Consider the following 24,706-nt stretch of genomic DNA (forward strand, 5'->3'; position numbering starts at 1 on the left):
TGATGATATCACTGGTCTGAACTAGTGGTTGACCGATTAATCGGCAAGGCCAATTAATTAGGGCTGATTTCAAGTTTTCATAACAATCGGTAATCCGCATTTTTGGACACTGATTTTGGCCGATTACATTGCATTCCACGATGAAACTGCATGGCAGGCTGACCACCTGTTACACGAGTGCAGCAAGGAGCCATGGTAAGTTGCTAGCTAGCATTAAACTTATCTTATAAAAAACAATCAATCTTCACATAATCACTAGTTAACTACACATGGTTGATGAAAGAATAAACATTTTGTTTTCGGAATTATAGTTTCTGGATTTGACCATATTAATGACCTAAGGCTCGTATTTCTGTGTGTTTATTATAATATAATTAAGTCTATGATTTGATATTTGATAGAGCAGTCTGACTGAGCGGTGGTAGGCAGCAGCAGGCTCGTAAGCATTCATTCAAACAGCACTTTCCTGTGTTTTCCAGCAGCTCTTCGCAATGCTTGAAGCACAGCACTGTTTATGATTTATCAACTCCCGAGATTAGGCTGGCAATACTATAGTGCCTATAAGAACATCTAGTCAAAGGTAGTCAAAGGTATATGAAATACAAATGGTATAGAGAGAAATAGTCTTATAAATTCCTATAATAACTTGTCACGCCCTGGACATAGAGAGGCTTTTATTCTATATTTTGGTTTGGCCAGGGTGTGACTAGGGTGGGCATTCTAATTTCTTTATTTCTATGTTTTCTATTTCTTTGTTTGGTTCCCAATCAGAGGCAGCTGTCTATCGTTGTCTCTGATTGGGAATCATACTTAGGCAGCCTTTTTCCCAACTGTGTTTTGTGGGTAGTTATTTTCTGTTTAGTGTCTGCACCTGACAGAACTGTTTCTGTCAGGTGCATTTTTTCACTTTGTTATTTTGTTTGAGTGTTTTTGAGTAATAAATAATCATGAACACTTACCACGCTGCGTTTTGCTCCATGCCTTCCGACGAGAGATGTAACATAACTACAACCTAAAACTTCTTAACCGGGAATATTGAAGACTCATGTTAAAAGGAACCACCAGCTTTCATATGTTCTCATGTTCTGAGCAAGGAACTTAAACGTTAGCTTTTTTACATGGGATATATTGCACTTTTACTTTCTTCTCGCATTATTTAAACCAAATTGAACATGTTTCATTATTTATTTGAGACTAAATCGATTGTATTTATGTTTTATATTAAGTTAGAATAAAAGTGTTTGTTCAGTATTGTTATAATTGTCATTATTACAAATATATATAAAGGGAACGAGATAATATATATATATATATATATATAAATCGGCCTATTAATCGGTATCAGCTTTTTTTGGTCCTCCAATAATCAGTATCGGTATCGGCGTTGAAAAATCATAATCGGTCGACCTCTAGTCTGAACACATCACCCACAGTTTTCTGGGCCAGTCATACTCCATGTTCCTGTCACAATCCCTGTGATAATCGGGACACTAGGAAGATGTTCAGTAAAAATGGAGAGAAAAGTGGACTTGGGCATAAAATGTAACACAGATGCATCCATTTTCAACTAGAAAACAAAGGCTTCCAGTAGATTATGCAATATGATTTTTGTAAACAACCCTCTCCTTCATTATTACATTATTACATTATGACCCACAACACCTCATGTTTCTTTCTGTGTGTGTGTACAGCTCACAGAGGGTTAGAGCCTCTGACATGGCAGAGAGCTCATGTTTGCTCATCACCACATGGGGGTTAACATGAAGGATTTATGTAGAGGTTGTCTTCAGATATAGAGCATTTTGTTCAGGTCCCCTTATTTATTTCACTTCTGACCTCCATAAAGGTCAACAGGATATCAAGAGCTTTAGAGTGGATTTATGGTTGCTGGCGTATTGTTGTATTGTTTTCTCATGAGGTAGACTAATATGGTACTGCTTCCTCCAGTAACAACCAATGAGGTGTTCCCAACCAAACTGGCTCTTACCCAGGGGCGTCATGCACCCCAAAAATCTGAGGGGGCACAAAGTACGTGAGGATGGCCTGGGGGCTATAAAAGGAAAACCAGTCCTGTCGCGGACCAGGATGTCTTGCTCCCAGACAGACTAAACAACGTCTTTGCTCGCTTTGAGGACAACACAGTGCCCCTGACATGGCCCGCTACCAAAACCTGCGGGCTCTCCTTCACTGCAGCCGACGTGAGCAAAACATTTTAACGTGTTAACCCTCGCAAGGCTGCAATAAAGTGCAATAAAATACAAATGAATTACTTAAAAATCATACAATGTGATTTTCTGGATTTTTGTTTTAGATTCTGTCTCTCACAAGTGTACCTATGATACAAATTACAGACCTCTACATGCTTTGTACGTAGGAAAACCTGCAAAATCGGCAGTGTATCAAATACTTGTTCTCCCCACTGTATATACTGTACTCTATACCATCTACTGCATCTTGCCATCTTGATGTAATGTATCACTAGCCACTTTAAACAATGCCACTTTATATAATGTTTACATACCCTACATTACTCATCTCATATGTATATACTGTACTCTATACCATCCACTGCATCTTGCTTAAGTCGTTCTATACCATCATTAATTCATATATTTTTTTATGTACATATTCTTATTCATTCCTTTACACTTGTGTGTATAAGGTAATTGTTGTGAAATTGTTAGGTTAGATTACTCGTTGGATATTACTGCATTGTCGGAACTAGAAGCACAAGCATTTCGCTACACTTGCATTAACATCTGCTAACCATGTGTCTGTGACAAATAAAATTTGATTTGATTTGGGCGGTTGTTTGTAAATTGGAGAATTTAGCATTTCTCAAACACCTGAAACAACTTTTTCATGCAATCTATAACCATAATCATTATGCTTAATTATTAATGCTTATTATGCTTTAAAAAAATCTCAGGGGGAACATGCCCCTACTCTGTGCCCGCTATGGGCATGATGCCTTTGGTCATACCAACAGCAGCTTAGCTGGAGCAGGAGCTGTCCATAGTGCTGAACCTCGTCCTAAAGTAAAACATACTGTAGAATTCATCACAGCTCTGTAAATGTGGCTGCTAATGGTTTGTGTAGGTTTAGATTCTATCACACACTCGCAAACACTCACAGTCTACTCACCCATCCCTCTACTACAGAATAATTGTGTTTTTCTTTTCCTGACTGCTCTAAAGCACTTACACTTTTCTCACTTCCCTTCTGTGACTGCCCTGGGCGTCAGTTGAAACATGGTGGTAATGGCTGGGAAGCCCCGTGTACTGGGACTATGGTGCATAATATACCCCATCCCCTTCAGGCACTTGTCCATGATTCGCAGCGTTTGTTAACACATCTTAATCAAACGGAACTCATACTTTTTTTTTAGAAATGCTATATCCAGTATCCACTGAAACAAAGAGAGCTAAGAAACCATGAAGATAAACGGGGAAAAAAACGACAACTTACCCAGCCTGTCCTCCATGAGACACTCTGTCATGGTTAAAAGGGTACAAATCTCACAGCTCCATCATGTCACTATATATAGACAAAACAACAAGGAGCTCACCTCAAAAGAAAGAGTAGAACCCTGCTCTGTGCTGACAGAGAGGTGAAATGCGGATGTAAAACCAACACAATCAACCACTATAGGAGTCAGCCAGAACATCCATCTTCACACTGAGCCCACAGGGACAGAACTATTAGTCTCCTAGGAGGAATTCCATCATCATCTCACTGCTTGCGCTACACACACACACACACACACACACACACACACCACCTAAGCGCTCCCTCATCCCTGTAATGTCAGGGCCGATACTGCTGCAGGATACCATTTACTGATAGCCGGTGGAGCCAGCTTTGGTGTGACCCAGCTTGTTTGCTCTCTGTGGCTCTGGGTTTTTGTAGCAGAATGCTGTTTGGGGGTAGCAGTCGGCTGCCTGGAGGGGTTACCCTGAGGGCTGTAGGCTGTGCCACAGTACCACTCAGAGGGTAATGAGCTCAGGGGACCTCCAGAATTGTCCGTCAGAGGGACACTGGGGAGGATGATACATTTGGAGTATGAGTGGACTGGGCTGTCTCCTCACCAGCCAGTGGTGCAATGACGAGGCCCCATACGGTGAGAGAGAAGGGCTTGGATTCAAACAAATACAGACATCTTTGATAAATGAGAATAAATGCTCTATATCATTATTATTTCACACCCGTTTTAGTCTTTTTTTTTTCTTTTTTTTGAATTTTACCCCTTTTTCTCCCCAATTTCGTGGTATCCAATTGTTGTGGTAGCTACTATCTTGTCTCATCGCTACAACTCCCGTACGGGCTCGGGAGAGACGAAGGTTGAAAGTCATGCGTCCTCCGATACACAACCCAACCAAGCCGCACTGCTTCTTAACACAGCGCGCATCCAACCCGGAAGCCAGCCGCACCAATGTGTCAGAGGAAACACCGTGTACCTGGCCACCTTGGTTAGCGCGCACTGCGCCCGGCCCGCCACAGGAGTCGCTGGTGCGCGATGAGACAAGGACACCCCTACCGACCAAGCCCTCCCTAACCCGGACGACGCTAGGCCAATTGTGCGTCGCCCCACGGACCTCCCGGTCGCGGCCGGTTACGACAGAGCCTGGGCGCGAACCCAGGGACTCTGATGGCACAGCTGGCGCTGCAATACAGCGCCCTTAACCACTGCGCCACCCGGGAGGCCTTAGTCTTTTTTTTTATCTGCAATTAAGCTGTCCATTTATATCCGTCCTTTTAGTTGAAAATATATTAGCATGGAGTCATAGACAGCTTGCACTTTGCTCTAACTCCGGGTGCCTAATTATGTTGATTCATGCAGATTTGAGTCTTTGGAAAAGGTTGAGGTGAAGCACATGAGGCTGGAATGTTGGTTATAGAGACGTTTTTGCATTGGACGCCTGGTGAATAATGTGTAGCTACAGGGCTGTTTCAGAGCAGAGCTGCCTCTCACTCCTTTGTTCTAACACATCACACACACACACTCACGGTCTCCTGGGGTCCAGCAGGGCTCCTCAGTAGAGCGTCAGCGGGGGGAGAGAGGGGGGCGAGGGGTCACTCCACAGCCCTCTCCCTACCCTTCTGTCTAGGCTTTCATCTCCTCCATTTCTTCTCATAACATCCTCTAGGCTCATTTCATCAAAAGTCCACATGCGTCTTATTTCTCCGTCTTATTTGTCATCTGCCTCCCCCTTTATGTAGACTGGTTCCCAGTGTTCTATGACCCCTTCCTTTGGGATCTTGTTTTTGACCTTGTTTTGCAGCAGTACTGCAGTCCCCTATTCTCACAGGCTTTTTCTCTACACTTGAGTCTTACCCCAGTCTGTGCTGGGAGGAGTGATAGCTTGCCAGCCAGATGTAAAATGGCTGAACTCTCCCTTGATTGTTTCCTGGCCCAACGTGTATTGTGACTGCAGTGTCATTGGGAAGTGAGTCATGAAATTCTCTGAGGCTTGGGCAGAGCATACATCCATCCCTCAGATAGATAGCTGTGTCCTCTCATCCTCTTCTCCTCCAGACGGAATGGGAGGTGCAGTGTGGATACACACTGTTGGGCACTCACACGCCCTTCTGACCTCCTCAACTCAACACTGGCTATGCCCCACTGATCGCAGCTGTTTTACAGCACACTCTGTCTGTCTGTCTGTCTGTCTGTCTGTCTGTCTGTCTGTCTGTCCAGGCTCAGTTCAGAAAGTTGAGCATGGCTGTTGTTGTTTTCCTTTGTTCAAGTCGTTATGTTGTTTTTATGCAGAATCAGGACTTGCAAGATGCCTCTCTCATGGGGATAGGCTGAACTTCAATAAAGGGGACATATTTAGTGTGCCAGCACCTTGGGACTATTTCAGTTCATAAAATGAATTCTGAAACATTTCCAACCACTGAGTATGATTAACATCGGAATATATTATACAGTGCATTTGGAAAGTATTCAGACCCCTAGACTTTTTCCACACATGTTACATTACAGCCTTATTCTAAAATTGATTCAATTCATTGTTTTCCTTATCAATCTACACACAATACTCCATAATGACAAAGAAAAAATGGATATAAGTATGTTTTGCAAATGTATATAAAAAAATACAAATAGAAAATACTTACATGCGTATTCAGACCCTTTGCTATGAGACTCGAAAATTGAGCTAAGGTGCATCCTGTTTCCATTCAACTTGATTGAAGTCCACCTGTGGTCAATTCAATTGATTGGACATGATTTGGAAAGGCACACACCTGTCTAAGGTTCCACAGTTGATAGTGCATGCCAGAGCAAAAACCAAGCCATGAGGTTGAAGGAATTGTCTGTAGACCTCCGAGACAGGATTGTCAAGGCACAGATCTGGGGAAGGGTACCAAAAAAATGTCTGCAGCATTGAAGGTCACCAAGAAGACAGTGGCACCTATCATTCTTAAATGGAAGAGGTTTGGAACCACCAGAGCTGGTCGCCCGACCAAACTGAGCAATCGGGGGAGAAGGGCCTTGGTCAGGCAGGTAACCAAGAACCCGATGGTCACTCTGACAGGGCTCCAGAGTTCCTCTGTGGAGATGGGAGAACCTTCCAGAAAGCCACCATCTCTGGAGTACTCCACCAATCAGGCCTTTATGGTAGCGTGGCCAGATGGAAGCCACTCCTCAGTAAAAGGGACATGACAGCCCCCTTGGAGTTTGCCAAAAGGCACCTAACGGACTCCCAGACCATGATAAACAAGAGTCACTGGTCTGATGAAATCAAGATTGAACTCACGTCTGGAAGAAACCTGTCTCCATCCCTACGGTGAATCATGGTGGTAGCAACATCATGCTGTGGGGATGTTTTTCAGCCGCAGGGACTGGGAGACTAGTCAGGATCGAGGGAAAGTACAGAGATATCCTTGATGAAAACCTGCTCCAGAACGCTCAGGACCTCAGACTGGGGCGAAGGTTCACCTTCCAACAGGACAATGACCCTAAGCACACAGCCAAGACAATGCAGGAGTGACTTTGGGACAAGTCTCTGAATGTCCTTGAGTGGCCCAGCCAGGGCCCGGACTTGAACCCAATCGAACATCTCTGGAGAGACCTGAAAATAGCTGTGCAGTGATGCTCCCCATCCAACCTGACAGAGCTTGAGAGGATCTGGGAGAAATGGGAAGAAGGGGAGAAACACCTCAAATACAGGCGGTCCAAGCATGTAGCGTTATACCCAAGAAGAATGGAGGCTGTAGTCGCTGCCAAAGGTGCTTCAGCAAAGTACTGAGTAAAGTGTCTGAATGTTTATGTAAATGTAATATTTAAGTTTTTTATTTTTAATAAATGTGAGAAAAAAAATCTAAACCTATTTTTGCTTTGTTATTATGGGATATTGTGTGTAGATTGATGACGGGAAAAACACACTTTTAGAATACGGCTGTGATGTAACAGGATGTGGAGAAAGTCAAGGGGTCTGAATGCACTGTACTTTTAAATATACAGATATTTTTCTCATTTTTCCTGCAAAGCTATAAATCGTTGACTTCCTTGCTGGCTCTGAGGAACATTTTAACTGCCTTTTACCAAACACAATCAGTCTCTCCCTGCATTCTCGCTCTCCTTGCAGGTGAATAGAGCAGGGATATCGACAGCCTACAGCCTTGGGCATCTTTTTCTTATTACCGAGAAAATAATTGAATGGCTCTCCATCTAAAGGTTTCAACTTGCATCAAAGGGTCAATTCATATGATAGGCTAGCTAACATTTCTATTCTTACCCTACTGATGGATAGTGTGATGTATCCTTCGCTGTGACATTTAGATAGAACATCAATGATGAATCAGTACTGGTGTCAACTCGCAAGTCTGGACAGGCTAACATTGATAAGAGAGTGATCGGGATGAATAATCATTGAAAAATAATAAGTGTTTTATTAGCAGAGAGAGGATATAGAGAAGCACATTCTCTCAGTGTGCAGATCATCTTTGTATCTGTCTTTCTCAGTCCCAGCAGGCGAGGCCTGTCTCTTACACTGTGACTCTCTACTCTCAGGATCACTGTCAAATATTGCCAGCTGTTATAGACTGATGGGATGTGGTTACTATGAAGCATTAGAACTATAGCCTGTTGATCCTGTGGTGTAGACCTGTGGCTTGGAACAGCGCCCTGTGGCCCTGGTCCTCTTGGCTGCCATTGGGGAGGGGGTGGGGGAGCGGGGGATGCAGACAGAGGAAGGAATCCCCCAGGCAACTCACAGGGGTGTTGGGTTACAATGTGTGGCGGATGACTGTGAGATTAAAACAACATAACACAGGAGGAGAGGTTACTGAACAGACTCCTTACCCAGCCTGGTTCAGCCAGAATCCTTAACCATATTAAAGGTGCCCTTATTTAGAGCTGAGCCAGTGGGAAAGCAAAGATACATAGTCAGTTGTACAACTGAATGCATCTTCCGCATTTAACCCAAACCCTCTGAATCAGAGAGGTGCAGGGTCTGCCATAATCGACATCCACGTCTTCGGCGCACAGGGAACAGTGGGTTAACTGCCTTGCTCAGGGGTAGAATGACAGATTTTGTCAGCTAGGGGATTCAATCCAGAAACCTTTCGGTTACTGGCCCAACTGGCTCTAACCACTAGGCTACCTGCCGCCCTGTGCTTGTTCCTAACATTTGTATTATTTATACACCGTGAATGACTTCCTTTGGAAAACAAGCACTTGTGTACCATCAGAGGAACGAGCGAGGCAGGGGTGTGTTGGTGAGCTTTGTGGGCTGAATAGAAACTCGGTCAATTGTGGAGGTGACCAGTGTGGGCTGCCTCCCAGACGGTCCTACTAGGTTCACTCACACACGGGTAGTCATTGGATCTTCTCTTGACCACACAGGGTGGGTTAACTCCCACCGCGCATTCTAGCCTTAATTATCCCACGGTATGAGTCTCTTTCCCGGTGAGAGGGCCTCCCTGTCTCCCTACCCTAGGCTAAGTTAGCAGAGGAGGCTTGGACTCCACTTTATCAACCCGGGTCACCCCTCTCGGTCTATCTCTGCTCGCCAGAGGTTAGAGGTTGTTATTGATTACTGCATTGTTGGGGTTAGAGCTCGCAAGAAAGGCATTTCACTGTACTTGTGCAAGTGACATTAAACCTTAAAACGGATTGTTGTCTAAGGAGAATCAGCCTGAAGGATGTGGATGATGTTACGGTTTTCTTCCGGTGAAAGAGAGGAGGACCAAAATGCAGCGTGATTATTCATAAACATCTTTAATGAAAGATGAAAATACAAACAGTTTACAAAAACAATAAACGTGAAAAACCAAAACAGCCCTATCTGGTGCAACAAACACAAAGACAGGAACAATCACCCATGAAAATACTCAAAGAATATGGCTGCCTAAATATGGTTCCCAATCAGAGACAATGATAAACACCTGCCTCTGATTGAGAACCACTCTAGGCAACCATAGACTTATCTAGACTACTCTACTAAACACAACCCCATTAATCTACAAAACCCTAGACAAGACAAACACATAATCACACCCTGGCCTGACCAAAATATTAAAGAAAACACAAAATACTAAGGCCAGGGCGTGACAGATGAGTCCAACAGATACCTGTATTTCTCCAAAAAATGCTCACATTCCTCTCGGTCTACAATTACCATATTCATGAACTGTTGCACAAAAAGCTGGTTTCCATAATGGTTTGTGTTCATGAATTGTTTCTCATATCTAAAAGCCTATCCAACTGACAATCTCTTAGAAAAAAAAATATAAGCTGATGGAACCAAGACTTAAAAAGACCTGATATTGGCACAATATGGAGGGAATGTTGGAACATAAGTAACGGAATTACAGTTAACGAAAATCTATGCTTAGTCCAGTGTAAACTAATGTATAGAATTTATTATACAAGACAAAATACACAAATTCTACAGCACAACGGCAGAGTCATGTCTTAAGTGTAAAACTAACAACGACTCAATAGTCCATGCCTTCTGGCAATGTTATAAAGTCCACATGTTATGGGCAGAGTTAGAAAGTTGGCTGTCAGAAGTATTACAATGTAACTGTACTTTTAATCCGTCTGTCTGAATATTTCAAGACATGGAATAAGAGGGTGCAGTGAGATACTCATCTTGAAAAAACATATAGTTAAAAACTGAAAACCAACCAATCTCCCGTTGTTAACACAATGGAAATGTCAAATGCTTTATTTTCTAAATGTTGACAGTGCGCGGGCAACGGAGAGAAACAACATGGTGCAGTTTGAGGCAATGTGGCGGAGAGTGATGTGGGCGCTGGAGATGGGGGTGTGAGCACGTGGGTCTGGGCAGGTCTGATGTATTTGATGTTTGTGTATGTTCTGTATTGTTTCTTTTTTATATCTCACCCAAAAAATAGAATTGTTTCTGATTGGTTACATAATGTGTTTTTGTTGAATATTGTTACGATAAGCAGCTAATGTACCTCTTCTCTGAAAACTGACCTTTCTCTCTCTCTCTCTCTCTCTCTCTCTCGGTCTCTCTCTCTCTCTATTTTCCCTCTCCAGTCACAGATGAAGACACTGTCAAGAGATACTACGCCAAGTTTGAGGAGAAGTTTTTCCAGAATTGTGAGAAAGAGCTTCTGAAGATCAACACATTCTATTCAGGTAGGCCTATTTGATGGAGCAGTGCTGCTATGTGAGTTATTCTCTCTGACTAAGTGAGACCATCCTGTTGATTGGCCCTGAGCATCTGCAGTTTGCCCACTCACAGTAGGCTAACTTCTAATGCCATAACTGTCAGCCTGCAGTGCATTGGGAGTAGTTAGTAATTGCCTTGACGTCTTGCACATGTATACAGTTGTACATTGTGTGTCATGTAGAGTGATGAGCTTTACTTGTGTGCCAACTAAGTGACGTTTTGTCTAATGCGGGGAACTTGGATTTAAGCATGGCTGATCAAATTAGCAAAGGAGGCCTGGTTCATTTCAGGGAGGGAGTATATATGCCTCATGTAATATGAGATGTCATATGCAGTACTGCTTATAAACCTTTTCTCTGAGGTATAAGGAAACATTGCTGCCCCTAGAGGCTGTTAGTAGAACTGCATTTAATGGGCTGATGCTGCCTGGCAATATGGACATTCGATATATACTGAATCATTACTATCAAGCACATACTTTATTGGTAATAATACGAGCTAGATGGGAAGCCAACAAAGTATTCAAGAGGTGCATTCATTAGTGTCCACTTTAATTAGCCTTTCCTTAAAGCCTTTCCTTGTTTTTCTTCTCCAATAAACATCCCCTCCCATTGAAGCTTTGCAGGAAGCTGAAATAAACTCAGGCCAGGTTGGACTGCCAAAGAGAACTGGGACTCTGACCAAAATCCTGTTGCTCCTCGCTTTTATTTCCTCTGAAAAAAAATGATTTCCCATCACTGTTGCTCAATAAGGGACGGTTCTAAAATTACTTAGGGAGAGGGGGGGTCCAAAATGGGGGAGGAGGGAGTAACTTTTTTCTTTGCTTTGGGGAGGGTTGTGTAGTTTTTTATTGGGTACAGGGGAGGGTTGTGTAGTTTTTAAATTGGGTACAGGGGAGGGTATAGTGTGTTGTTTCCTGGTTTACATTCACCGTTTTGCAGTTTTTCCTATTTTTCCTATCTTAGCCAAACTTCCCATTTGCCTCCCCTATCGGACCAATGGAACACATTTTCTGCAAAAGACAGGCTTGTTGTGTGAATAAATGAATGGGTTTCCCTCTGTCTCTCCTGTGTAGGCTACGTTTATATACTGCATCAGTGTTGCAATGTATCAATGTATCACCACCAGCCTATGTGATCACCTCACATCCCAGCTACACGTAGCCTGCGCTCTTGTCATTCATAATTTACCGCCAGTTCATTGCCAATGGTGTAGCCAATGTTATATTCAGTAAGCAAGAGTGATTCTTCTCCTAATTTAAAAAAAATTGCTCAACCAAATATTGCTATTGGGACTCGCATTGGGCTAGGCTAGTTCAAGAGAAATAAGGAGAGCGAGAGGCTACTCAGGCCATTTATTCTGTGATGCCAGTGGAGAATTGTGGGTAGTAGGGAACAGTGAAGACAAAGAGATGTAGGCTAATTTAGAAGTTAGGCAAATTCATGTAGCCCTATTAATCCATAATTCGTATGCTAGCCTGTATATTTGGCCAGAGTTTGACCATATAAATAACTGGTTACACAGATCTACATGTCATATAGGCCTACACTCACTGGAGTTAAAATGTAGTGTCAGCCACCCATTGCTTCACTAAAATGATCCTATGGACAGGTTGCATGTTGTTTCTAATGGTTGTTGATATCTTCATAGGCTAGGCTACCATATTGCATAGATACAGTTGAAGTCGGAAGTTTACATACACCTTAGCTAAATACATTTAAACTCAGTTTTTCACAATTCCTGACATTTAGTCCTAGTAAAAATCCCCTGTCTAAAGTCAGTTAGGATCACCAATTTATTTTAAGAATGTGAAATGTCAGAATAATAGTAGATAGAATTATTTATTTCAGCTTTTATTTATTTCATCACATTCCCAGTGGGTCAGAAGTTTACATACACTCAATTAGTATTTGGTAACATTGGCTTTAAATTGCTTAACTTGGGTCAAACATTTCAGGTAGCCTTCCACAAGCTTCCCCAGTGACAGGGCTCGTGTAACTTAGTCAGGTTTGTAGGCCTCCTTGTTCACACTTGCTTTTTCAGTTCTGTCCACAAATGTTCTATAGGATTTAGGTCAAGGCTTTGTGATGGCCATTCCAATACCTTGACTTTGTTGTCCTTAAAGTATGCTTATGGCCAAACAGTTCTATTTTTGTTTCATCAGACCAGAGTAAGTAAGATCTTTGTCCCCATGTGCAGTTGCAAACCGTAGTCTGGCTTTTTTAATGGCGGTTTTGGAGCAGTGGCTTCTTCCTTGCTGAGCGGCATTTCAGGTTATGTCGATATAGGACTCGTTTTACTGTGGATATAGATTATTTTGTACCTGTTTCCTCCAGCATCTTCACAAGGTCCTTTGATGTTGTTCTGGAGTTGATTTGCACTTTTCGCACCAAAGTACGTGGCCATCACAAATCCCTGACCTCAATCCTATAGAAGATTTTTGGCAGAACTGAAAAGGTGTGTGCGAGCAGGGGGGCCTACAAACCTGACTCAGTTACACCAGCTGTCAGGAGGAATGGACCAAAATTCACCCAACTTTTCTGGGAAGCTTGTGGAAGGCTACCTGAATAGTTTGACCCAAGTGAACCAATTTAAGGCAATGCTACCAAATACTAATTGAATGTATGTAAACTTCTGACCCACGGGGAATGTGATGAAAGAAATAAAAGCTGAAATACATAATAAGGTGTATGTGAACTTCCGACTTCAACTCTATTCATGTTAGTCAATAGATCTTACTTGCCCTGACCACTGAAATATTTTAGCAGGATCATAAATAAATAAACAAGTTTTAGCTAACTTGCATGCATTTCACTATACCCGCAATAACATCTGCTAAATATGTGTATTTAAAAATTTAAAAAATCACCTTTATTTAACCAGGTAGGCTAGTTGAGAACAAGTTCTCATTTGCAACTGCGACCTGGCCAAGATAAAGCATAGCAGTGTGAACAGACAACACAGAGTTACACATGGAGTAAACAATTAACAAGTCAATAACACAGTAGAAAAAAAAGAGAGTCTATATACATTGTGTGCAAAAGGCATGAGGAGGTAGGCGAATAATTACAATTTTGCAGATTAACACTGGAGTGATAAATGATTAGATGGTCATGTACAGGTAGAGATATTGCTGTGCAAAAGAGCAGAAAAGTAAATAAATATAAACAGTATGGGGAAGAGGTAGGTAAAATTGGGTGGGCTATTTACAGATGGACTATGTACAGCTGCAGCGATCGGTTAGCTGCTCAGATAGCAGATGTTTGAAGTTGGTGAGGGAGATAAAAGTCTCCAACTTCAGCGATTTTTGCAATTCGTTCCAGTCACAGGCAGCAGAGAACTGGAACGAAAGGCGGCCAAATGTGACCAATACAATTATTTGGATTTGAAGTATTGCCATTATATACCTGATTCACTGAAAACGGGAATGTGTTTTTTAAAATCAAATGTTTGGTTGTAGTTCTAATGTTAGGCTATAGCATATAATAGTTACCTCCAAGAGAGCTATTGGGTGTGTACTGCATACTTTTGTTTCAGGCCTGCTCTAACAATTTTACCAATCAACTGCTCAACAGGAGCTGACAGGTGTGTTTGAGAGGGCTGGGTCAAAAGCCTGCACCTAGTAACCTGGCTCTCCAGATGGAGAGTTGACCGCATGTTTTTACAGTAACAGAGGTGTATATTTGACTTTGAGAAAGAAAATTCACAGTGGAATCATATTGAGTATCGTTATATTAAGCTGGCATTTGTATCGAAGTCAAAATAATGTTATTGCGACAACACTTAGTTTGTGATCTAAGGTTAGCTATTGACTAGCCCATTGGGGTAGCCTAAACAAATGCAGTTAGATAGGCAACCCCAACCCCAAGACTGACTCCAAGATCGCATAGCAGTTCAGACGTATTTTGTCCTCGTCTTGTCGTGTCCTGTATATATATATATTTACAACTTTTTTCACATACATTTTATTTTCCATCAACTCATCTTCTAAACACTCTCCTGCAACCAGCCTCACCAATTTATATTTATAAAAAAGTATTATTTACCTCAGATCTGTAATCCTCCAAGAAGCTAGCCAGAAACTCCAAGAAGCTAGCCAGAAACTAGCCAGAAGCTAGCCAGGAGCTAGCCCAGAAGCTAATCCAGAATCTAATCAGAAGCTAGTTAGCTTCTTTACTGGCAAATCGTTAGTATTCAGCTAACCACGGTTTGTGGTCATCAGCTATCCTTTAGCTCGAAAATCCATCGAAAATCTATCGCCAGTTTTGTACGGCGCGGCTCGGAACGGAACATACCGGACCAATTTTTCTCTCCATGTCCCTGGATTTCAACTGCTCTCTGGACATTCATACCCGGATCTCACAGCTAGCTAGCTGCTATCCGTGTGACAGTCGGCTTTCGTCGATTCCGGAGCAAACATCGATTGTTCCGGTGCTAGCCAGCTCCGTCAATCACTCCTGAGTTCCATCATTCACTCTTGGGCTGCAGTCACCTATCTGGACCCGTTTCACTGCCTACGCGGAGCCCCACCGGGCCTTCACAACTGGACTGCCGACGTTATCTACCTGAATGAGATCCGGCTGGCTCCTCTGTCGCGACGTTACCTGAACGCCCATCTGCGGCCCGCTAACCGTTAGCTGTCTTACCGGCTGCTATCTGAATAGACAATCGGACAATTTATTTATTTTTATTATTATTATGTTTTCTTCTCGGGCCTCTATAACTATATCTATTGTTCTTATTTTTGTTGTTGTTGTGTGATTTTGGATTAATCCCCTCTACCACACGGAACCCCACTAATCTACTGACCGAACGCAAGAGGTGGCTAACAACAGACTCCATCCTATGCTAGCTTGCTACCGGTTGGCCTGGCTAGCTGTCTAAATCGCCGTGACCCTCAACCAACCTCTCCACTCACTGGACCCTTTTGATCACTCGACTAAGCATGCCTCTCCTTAATGTCAATATGTCTTGTCCATTGCTGTTCTGGTTAGTGTTTATTGGCTTATTTCACTGTAGAGCCTCTAGTCCTGCTCACTATACCTTATCCAACCTATTAGTTCCACCACCCACACATGCAATGACATCTCCTGGTTTCAATGATGTTTCTAGAGACAATATCTCTCTCTTCATCACTCAATACCTAGGTTTACCTCCACTGTATTCACATCCTACCTTACCTTTGTCTGTACATTATACCTTGATGCTATTTTATCGCCCCCAGAAACCTCCTTTTACTCTCTGTTCCAGACGTTCTAGACGACCAATTCTTATTGCTTTTAGCCGCACCCTTATTCTACTCCTCCTATGTTCCTCTGGCGATGTAGAGGTGAATCCAGGCCCTGCAGTGCCTAGCTCCACTCCTATTCCCCAGGCGCTCTCTTTTGACGACTTCTGTAACCGTAATAGCCTTGGTTTCATGCATGTTAACATTAGAAGCCTCCTCCCTAAGTTTGTTCTATTCACTGCTTTAGCACACTCTGCCAACCCGGATGTTCTAGCTGTGTCTGAATCCTGGCTTAGGAAGACCACCAAAAATTCAGACATTTTAATTCCAAACTACAACATTTTCAGACAAGATAGAACTGCCAAAGGGGGCGGTGTTGCAATCTACTGCAAAGATAGCCTGCAGAGTTCTGTCCTACTATCCAGGTCTGTACCCAAACAATTTGAACTTCTACTTTTAAAAATCCACCTCTCTAAAAACAAGTCTCTCACTGTTGCCGCCTGCTATAGACCACCCTCTGCCCCCAGCTGTGCTCTGGACACCATATGTGAACTGATTGCCCCCCATCTATCTTCAGAGCTCGTGCTGCTAGGAGACCTAAACTGGAACATGCTTAACACCCCAGCCATCCTACAATCTAAACTTGATGCCCTCAATCTCACACAAATTATCAATGAACCTACCAGGTACCTCCCCAAAGCCTTAAACACGGGCACCCTCATAGATATCATCCTAACCAACTTCCCCTCTAAATACACCTCTGCTGTCTTCAACCAAGATCTCAGCGATCACTGCCTCATTGCCTGCATCCGTAATGGGTCAGCGGTCAAACGACCTCCTCTCATCACTGTAAAACGCTCCCTGAAACACTTCAGCGAGCAGGCCTTTCTAATCAACCTGGCCGGGGTATCCTGGAAGGATATTGGCCTCATCCCGTCAGTAGAGGATGCCTGGATATTTTTTAAAAATGCCTTCCTAACCATCTTAAATAAACATGCCCCATTCAAGAAATTTAGAACCAGGAACAGATATAGCCCTTGGTTCTCCCCAGACCTGACTGCCCTTAACCAACACAAAAACATCCTATGGCGTTCTGCATTAGCATCGAACAGCCCCCGTGATATGCAGCTGTTCAGGGAAGCTAGAAACCATTATACACAGGCAGTTAGAAAAGCCAAGGCTAGCTTTTTCAAGCAGAAATTTGCTTCTTGCAACACTAACTCAAAAAAGTTCTGGGACACTGTAAAGTCCATGGAGAATAAGAACACCTCCTCCCAGCTGCCCACTGCACTGAAGATAGGAAACACTGTCACCACTGATAAATCCACCATAATTGAACATTTCAATAAGCATTTTTCTACTGCTGGCCATGCTTTCCACCTGGCTACTCCTACCCCTGTCAACAGCACTGCACCCCCAACAGCAACTCGCCCAAGCCTTCCCCATTTCTCCTTCTCCCAAATCCATTCAGCTGATGTTCTGAAAGAGCTGCAAAATCTGGACCCCTACAAATCAGCCGGGCTAGACAATCTGGACCCTTTCTTTCTAAAATTATCTGCCGAAATTGTTGCCACCCCTATTACTAGCCTGTTCAACCTCTCTTTCGTGTCGTCTGAGATTCCCATAGATTGGAAAGCAGCTGCGGTCATCCCCCTCTTCAAAGGGGGGGACACTCTTGACCCAAACTGCTACAGAGCTATATCTATCCTACCATGCCTTTCTAAGGTCTTCGAAAGCCAAGTCAACAAACAGATTACCGACCATTTTGAATCTCACCATACCTTCTCTGCTATGCAATCTGGTTTCAGAGCTGGTCATGGGTGCACCTCAGCCACGCTCAAGGTCCTAAACGATATCTTAACCGCCATCGATAAGAAACATTACTGTGCAGCCGTATTCATTGATCTGGCCAAGGCTTTCGAACCTGTCAATCACCACATCCTCATCGGCAGACTCAACAGCCTTGGTTTCTCAAATGATTGCCTCGCCTGGTTCACCAACTACTTCTCTGATAGAGTTCAGTGTGTCAAATCGGAGGGTCTGTTGTCCGGACCTCTGGCAGTCTCAATGGGGGTGCCACAGGGTTCAATTCTTGGACCGACTCTCTTCTCTGTATACATCAATGAGGTCGCTCTTGCTGCTGGTGAGTCTCTGATCCACCTCTACGCAGACGACACCATTCTGTATACTTCCGGCCCTTCTTTGGACACTGTGTTAACAACCCTCCAGGCAAGCTTCAATGCCATACAACTCTCCTTCCGTGGCCTCCAATTGCTCTTAAATACAAGTAAAACTAAATGCATGCTCTTCAACCGATCGCTACCTGCACCTACCCGCCTGTCCAACATCACTACTCTGGACGGCTCTGACTTAGAATACGTGGACAACTACAAATACTTAGGTGTCTGGTTAGACTGTAAACTCTCCTTCCAGACCCATGTCAAACATCTCCAATCCAAAGTTAAATCTAGAATTGGCTTCCTATTTCGCAACAAAGCATCCTTCACTCATGCTGCCAAACATACCCTTGTAAAACTGACCATCCTACCAATCCTCGACTTTGGCGATGTCATTTACAAAATAGCCTCCGATACCCTACTCAACAAATTGGATGCAGTCTATCACAGTGCAATCCGTTTTGTCACCAAAGCCCCATATACTACCCACCATTGCGACCTGTACGCTCTCGTTGGCTGGCCCTCGCTTCATACTCGTCGCCAAACCCACTGGCTCCATGTCATCTACAAGACCCTGCTAGGTAAAGTCCCCCCTTATCTCAGCTCGCTGGTCACCATAGCATCTCCCACCTGTAGCACACGCTCCAGCAGGTATATCTCTCTAGTCACCCCCAAAACCAATTCTTTCTTTGGCCGCCTCTCTTTCCAGTTCTCTGCTGCCAATGACTGGAACGAACTACAAAAATCTCTGAAACTGGAAACACTTATCTCCCTCACTAGCTTTAAGCACCAACTGTCAGAGCAGCTCACAGATTACTGCACCTGTACATAGCCCACCTATAATTTAGCCCTATCAACTACCTCTTTCCCAACTGTATTTAATTTATTTATTTATTTTGCTCCTTTGCACCCCATTATTTTTATTTCTACTTTGCACATTCTTCCATTGCAAAACTACCATTCCAGTGTTTTACTTGCTATATTGTATTTACCTTGCCACCAAGGCCTTTTTTGCCTTTACCTCCCTTCTCACCTCATTTGCTCACATTGTATATAGACTTGTTTATACTTTATTATTGACTGTATGTTTGTTTTACTCCATGTGTAACTCTGTGTTGTTGTATCTGTCGAACTGCTTTGCTTTATCTTGGCCAGGTCGCAATTGTAAATGAGAACTTGTTCTCAACTTGCCTACCTGGTTAAATAAAGGTAAAATAAATAAAATAAATAAAAATATTTCAGCCATCTATAGGCTAGCCACTTTGCTACATCAGTTAGGCTACGGGAGAATGCTCATTGCTAAAATAGCACACCTGCCTGATAATACACTATGAACCATGTATAGTCTTTGGTGAAAGAGACTGCCGTAAAAATACAACTTTTTGCTAAAATGTTTTTGTGCTTATTTCTGGAGTGGAACATTAGCACGTGTATGGCGCTCGCAGACCTCGAAATTGGTCTTAAATTGCATTCCAAGTTGCAATAAAACCTCTTAAAAAGTCCTAAATGTATCTTTCTGATTCATACAGATACCCCGCTATCCCTCTTGATCGCGTGTACTCCTGTAGCAGGCTTTAAAAAAAAACACAGACCGGACAAGTAGGTACACAATGGATTATGGTCATTGTAGGTAATTACCATGTTTTCTGGCTAAAGTAGTGATGCCGCGTGTATTACTCCTGCTGTTGGGCTCATTTCAACCTTCACTATCAGGTCAAACTAACGACTAAAATGAATGAGTTACTCAGAAAAACAAATCATGACTCTCGAGTCAGTAAAAATAGTTGTTCAAAATGAACTGCACATCATGTAGAATATTGGCCTGTTGTGAACTACAACTCCCTACTACATCACACATTTCTGGCATCATATGATTTATCTATAGTGAAACTGTGCAAAAAATAATAATTGCAATTCAAATGTAGGCCGTCATTGTAAATAAGAATGTTCCTAACTGACTGTTAAAATAAAGGTTACAAATAATTGAACCAATGTTGGTCCCAAAATGTTTTTATGAAAGAGAACCAAATGTTCAGCTAATCGCTCAGCACTACCCCATAGTAATTTGCGAACAGTCCCTAAGCATATCCAGCAGACGTCTGAGTAAGTCAAGGCTAGACACCAGGCATTATTATAATTGAATGCAGTCTGGTTCGATGTAGGCTATAATGAAATCTTTAGGGAAGGTTGTTTTCAGCAGTGTTGGGTCTTATTAGCAGTCATGTAACCCAGCCATTCACTTCACACATGACTCCAGATTGCAGCATCATAACCTCTCAATCCTCCTAGCCGGATGTTGGGATGAAACAAGCAATTACTGAATCTTGCTGGATAGACAGCGTTATCTCCCTCTTTTCATGTCGTGTTCAATGTGTGAGTTTTACATAAGAGACTCCTCTTCTCCGCAGAGAGCTGTGGCAAGCAGCTTCTCTCTTCTGAAAGGGGTCATCGACCCCCTTCATTTCATTGCTCCATGATGACTTAACTCTATTCCAGGGAGAAAAACTAAAGCACAACACAGTCTCTGTTAAGAGCTGTCACTATATCTAAAATATTTGTATGTATCCTCAAATATAGACTCTAGAGACAATATTTTACCTGTGGGTTTTCCTGGCAAAGTTCAGACATTAAAGCCTCTATTAGTCTCTTCAACCTGCATACATATCTACCACCTTTGTTTGTACACACATCTAATCAGGCTTAATTTCTTCCTACTTAGGTAAAGTATGTGGGTCTGGACTTTTTCACGCCTCATGTTATGTCATGACTTGATCTATGCAGAGCAGATAGGAGGCCCTCTGGACAGAGTAGACAGTGACATAATCTACATGTTATTCTGTGAGGGATTACTCTAATTTTAGCAATCTAAAGAACAGCTATTTAGGCATTCCTGTGAAATCCAGAGGCTGTGTATGCAACTGAGCGGTAAAGTAACCATTGAACCCACTGCACCTAATGTAACACCCCTGTCCTCACTGACCGTGGGCGACATGAGACGGTGCTAGGCCACTACCATCGCTTTTACTAGGTGGTCTAGTCGTGAATCAGGATTGAGGAGGTCTATTCCAAAAGCATCTGTCTTCAGCCTTTGCCTATGAATAGGATGTGTGGTGGGCTGCAAAGTGCAGCCCGAGGCTGAGGGGACAGTGGAGGATATGTGTCAGAGCTTGGCTTGAGGAGTCCAGTCCAGGAATGTGGTAGTGGGAAAGGGACTGGGGTGCAGTGAGGCTGGGTGAGGCAAGGCAAGGTGGTGAGAATGTGGGCCATGCTCCAGATCCACTCAGGTTCTTCCCTGCCCTGCTGTCCCTCTCTCTCAGGAGGGAAATTAACATTGTTCTGACCCTGGTAATGGGCTTGCTGAGGGCTGCATTTACATGTCTAAAGAACTTAATACTCCCCTTCCGCTTCCCCCGTAATGGAGAGGAGTGTTTACCTCTCGACTGGACTTCCTGCAGGGCTGTTGAGAGTTCTATATTGGGCATACTGCAGCCATGACACTGTTGCTCACTCAGTTGTTTTCCATATTTTTCCTCCTGCAGAGAAACTTGCTGAAGCACAGAGGCGTTTCGCCACCCTGCAGAATGAGCTGCAGTCGTCTCTGGATGCGCAGCGGGAGAGCAATGCCCCAGGCCTCCGCAAACGCAAGACGGTGTTCCACCTGTCCCAGGAGGAACGCTGCAAACACCGCAACATCAAGGACCTGCAGCTGGCCTTCTCCGAGTTCTACCTCAGCCTCATCCTGCTGCAGAACTACCAGGTTAGTACCATTAACCCTAAACCCTACACATGACCCCTAGATACTACCTCCGCCTCATCCGGCTGCATAACTACCAAGTTAGTACCATTAACCCTAAACCCTACACATGACCCCTAGATACTACCTCAGCCTCATCCTGCTGCAGAACTACCAGGTTAGTACCCTTAACCCTTAACCCTAAACCCTACACATGACCCCTATATACTACCTCCGCCTCATCCTGCTGCATAACTACCAAGTAAGTATCCTTAAACGTAAAGCCTACACACTAACCCTAGATCAGGGTTAGACAACTAGATTCAGCCGCGGGTTGATTTTTGTTGGAGCTTCGGGGAATTGTAATAACTATAATACTTTGTACACTGCAAATTGACCACAACTAAGCCCAAAAAGCACAAGCATTTCGCTACACTCGCATTAACATCTGCTAACCATGTGTATGTGACAAATAAAATTTGATTTGATTTGATTTGATTTATTTAAAAATAACAATAATTTCCTACCTTGATTACATTGAAACATGATCACATAATGTATGTCTCTTTTTTTATTAGTAGGAATACTTGGGAACAGATTTCCTAAATAAATAAATATCTGAATTCCTGTTGATGGAAAATATTTTTGACCAAAAACTAAAATTCTCAAAAAAATGACTTGCGGGCCGTTTGCAAACACCTGCCATAGATACTACCTCAGCCTCATCCTGCTGCAGAACTACCAAGTTAGTACCCTTAACCCTAAACCTTGCACACTACCCCTAGATACTAGCTCCGCCTCATCCTGCTGCATAACTACCAAGTGAGACCCAGTCAGCTTGTCTCCACACCCTCTCTTTCTGTTTGATGCTGCTATAAGCATAACATGTCTTTCTACAGCTCAGTCTCTCTCTATCCATCTCTCTTTATTGGTGTCAATTTCATTCTGTTTCTCTCTTGATCTCAGCAGAATAACCTTTCAGACATTGTCTCCTGTTGATGTTTCTCTGCAGCTCTTGCTCAATTCAATTCCCTAACCCTAACCCCAGGATTGGTCTTTCTCCCAGAATCTGAACTTCACAGGTTTCCGTAAAATCCTGAAGAAGCATGATAAGATCCTGGAGACCCCCCGCGGGGCTGACTGGCGTGTGGCCCATGTGGAGGTGGCCCCTTTCTACACCTGTAAGAAGATCACTCAGCTCATCTCTGAGACAGAGGTACGTATGGAACCGAAGCCCATGGCTGTGGATGTCTAGGCATTCTTGAGGTTAACTATTTTCCAACCATACTCTGTCAGCTATTTTAGCTAGGTACAATCATGATATTATGATTGGCCAAATTTCTCATTCTAGTGTAGTCTGATCCTGGTCTTTGATTCTCATTGAATATGTTGTGTTGCATTCTAACCGTTTCATGATGGTTAGAATGAAACCAACCATGCTATTTTGTTATTTATTTTTTTGCGTTATTTGTAACTTGTTTGTACATAATGTTGCTGCTAGAGTTTCTTATGACCGAAAAGAGCTTCTGGACATCAAAACTGCAATTACTCACCTCAGATTAGATGAAGAGTTGGTCTTCAATGAGTCGGACAGGAGGGATATACTACAGACACCTGACCAGCCCAGATCCTCATCATTCGCTGGAGAAGGAAACTGAGATTTCGCAGAAAAAGATCAGGGTGCCTTGTGAGGATCAGGAAACGAGTGGCTAATCTGCCTTTGCCTTCCGTCCTGCTAGCTAACGTTCAATCGCTGGAAAATAAATGGGACGAACTGAAAGCACGTATATCCTACCAACGGGACATTAAAAACAGCAATATCTTATGTTTCACTGAGTTGTGGCTGAGCGACAACATTAAGAACATACAGCTGGCAGGTTATACACTCTATCGGCAGTATAGAACAGCAGCCACTGGTAAGACACGGGGCAGGGGCCTATGCTTATATACGTAAACAACAGCTGGTGCACGATATCTAAGGAAGTCTCAAGGTTTTGCTCACCTGAGGTAGAGAATCTCATGATAAGCTATAGACCACACAATATACCTAGAGAGTTTTCATCTGTATTTTTCGTAGCTGTCTACATACCAACACAGACCGATGCTGGCACTAAAACCTCACTCAGTGAGCTGTATAACACCATAAGCAAACAGGAAAACGTTCATCCAGAGGCAGCGCTCCTAGTGGCCGGGGACTTTACTGCAGGGAAACTTAAATCAGTTTTACCTAATTTCTATCCGCATGTTAAATGTGCAACCAGAGGGAAAAAAATTCTAGACCACCTTTACTCCACACACAGAGACACGTTCAAAGCTCTCCCCCGCACTCCATTTGGCAAACCTGACCATAATTCTATCCTCCTGATTCCTGCTTACAAGCAAACAATTTAAGCAGGAAGCACCAGTGACTCGGGCCAATAAAAATGGTCAGATGAAGCAGATGCTAAATTACAGGACTGTTTTGTTAGCACAGACTGAAATATGTTCCGGGTTCTTCCGATGGCATTGAGGAGTACACCACATCAGTCACTGGCTTTATCAGTAAGTGCATCGAGGACGTCGTCCCCACAGTGACTGTACATACATACCCCAACCAGAAGCCATCGATTCACCGGCAACATTCGCACTGAGAGCTGCCACTTTCAAGGAGCGGGACTCTAACCTGGAAGCTTATAAGAAATCCCGCTATGCCCTCCGACGAAGCATCAAACACGCAAAGCGCCAATACAGGACTAAGATCGAATCGTACTACACCGGCTCCGACGCTCGTCGGATGTGGCAGGGCTTGCAAACTATTACAGACTACAGTGACACGAGCCTACCAGACGAGCTCAATAACTTCTATGCTTGCTTCGAGGCAAGTAACACTGAAACATGCATGAGAGCATCAGCTGTTCCGGACGACTGTGTGATCACG

General features: G+C 43.3%; 1 protein-coding gene across 1 annotated transcript in view; it reads left to right on the plus strand.

Moving 5' to 3' along the window:
• The window catches only part of LOC139406627 (xenotropic and polytropic retrovirus receptor 1 homolog), a 100,929-nt gene that overhangs the window by 54,812 nt on the left and 21,411 nt on the right, over positions 1–24,706 (plus strand). Inside the window, exons 3-5 of the mRNA XM_071149432.1 lie at positions 10,517–10,618; positions 21,596–21,813; positions 22,856–23,005. Coding sequence (XP_071005533.1) covers positions 10,517–10,618; positions 21,596–21,813; positions 22,856–23,005 — 470 coding nt within the window. The remainder of the gene's footprint in view (positions 1–10,516; positions 10,619–21,595; positions 21,814–22,855; positions 23,006–24,706) is intronic.

This window comes from Oncorhynchus clarkii, chromosome 4 (genome assembly GCF_045791955.1).
Source record: "Oncorhynchus clarkii lewisi isolate Uvic-CL-2024 chromosome 4, UVic_Ocla_1.0, whole genome shotgun sequence".
In the NCBI taxonomy this organism is placed as follows: domain Eukaryota; kingdom Metazoa; phylum Chordata; class Actinopteri; order Salmoniformes; family Salmonidae; genus Oncorhynchus; species Oncorhynchus clarkii.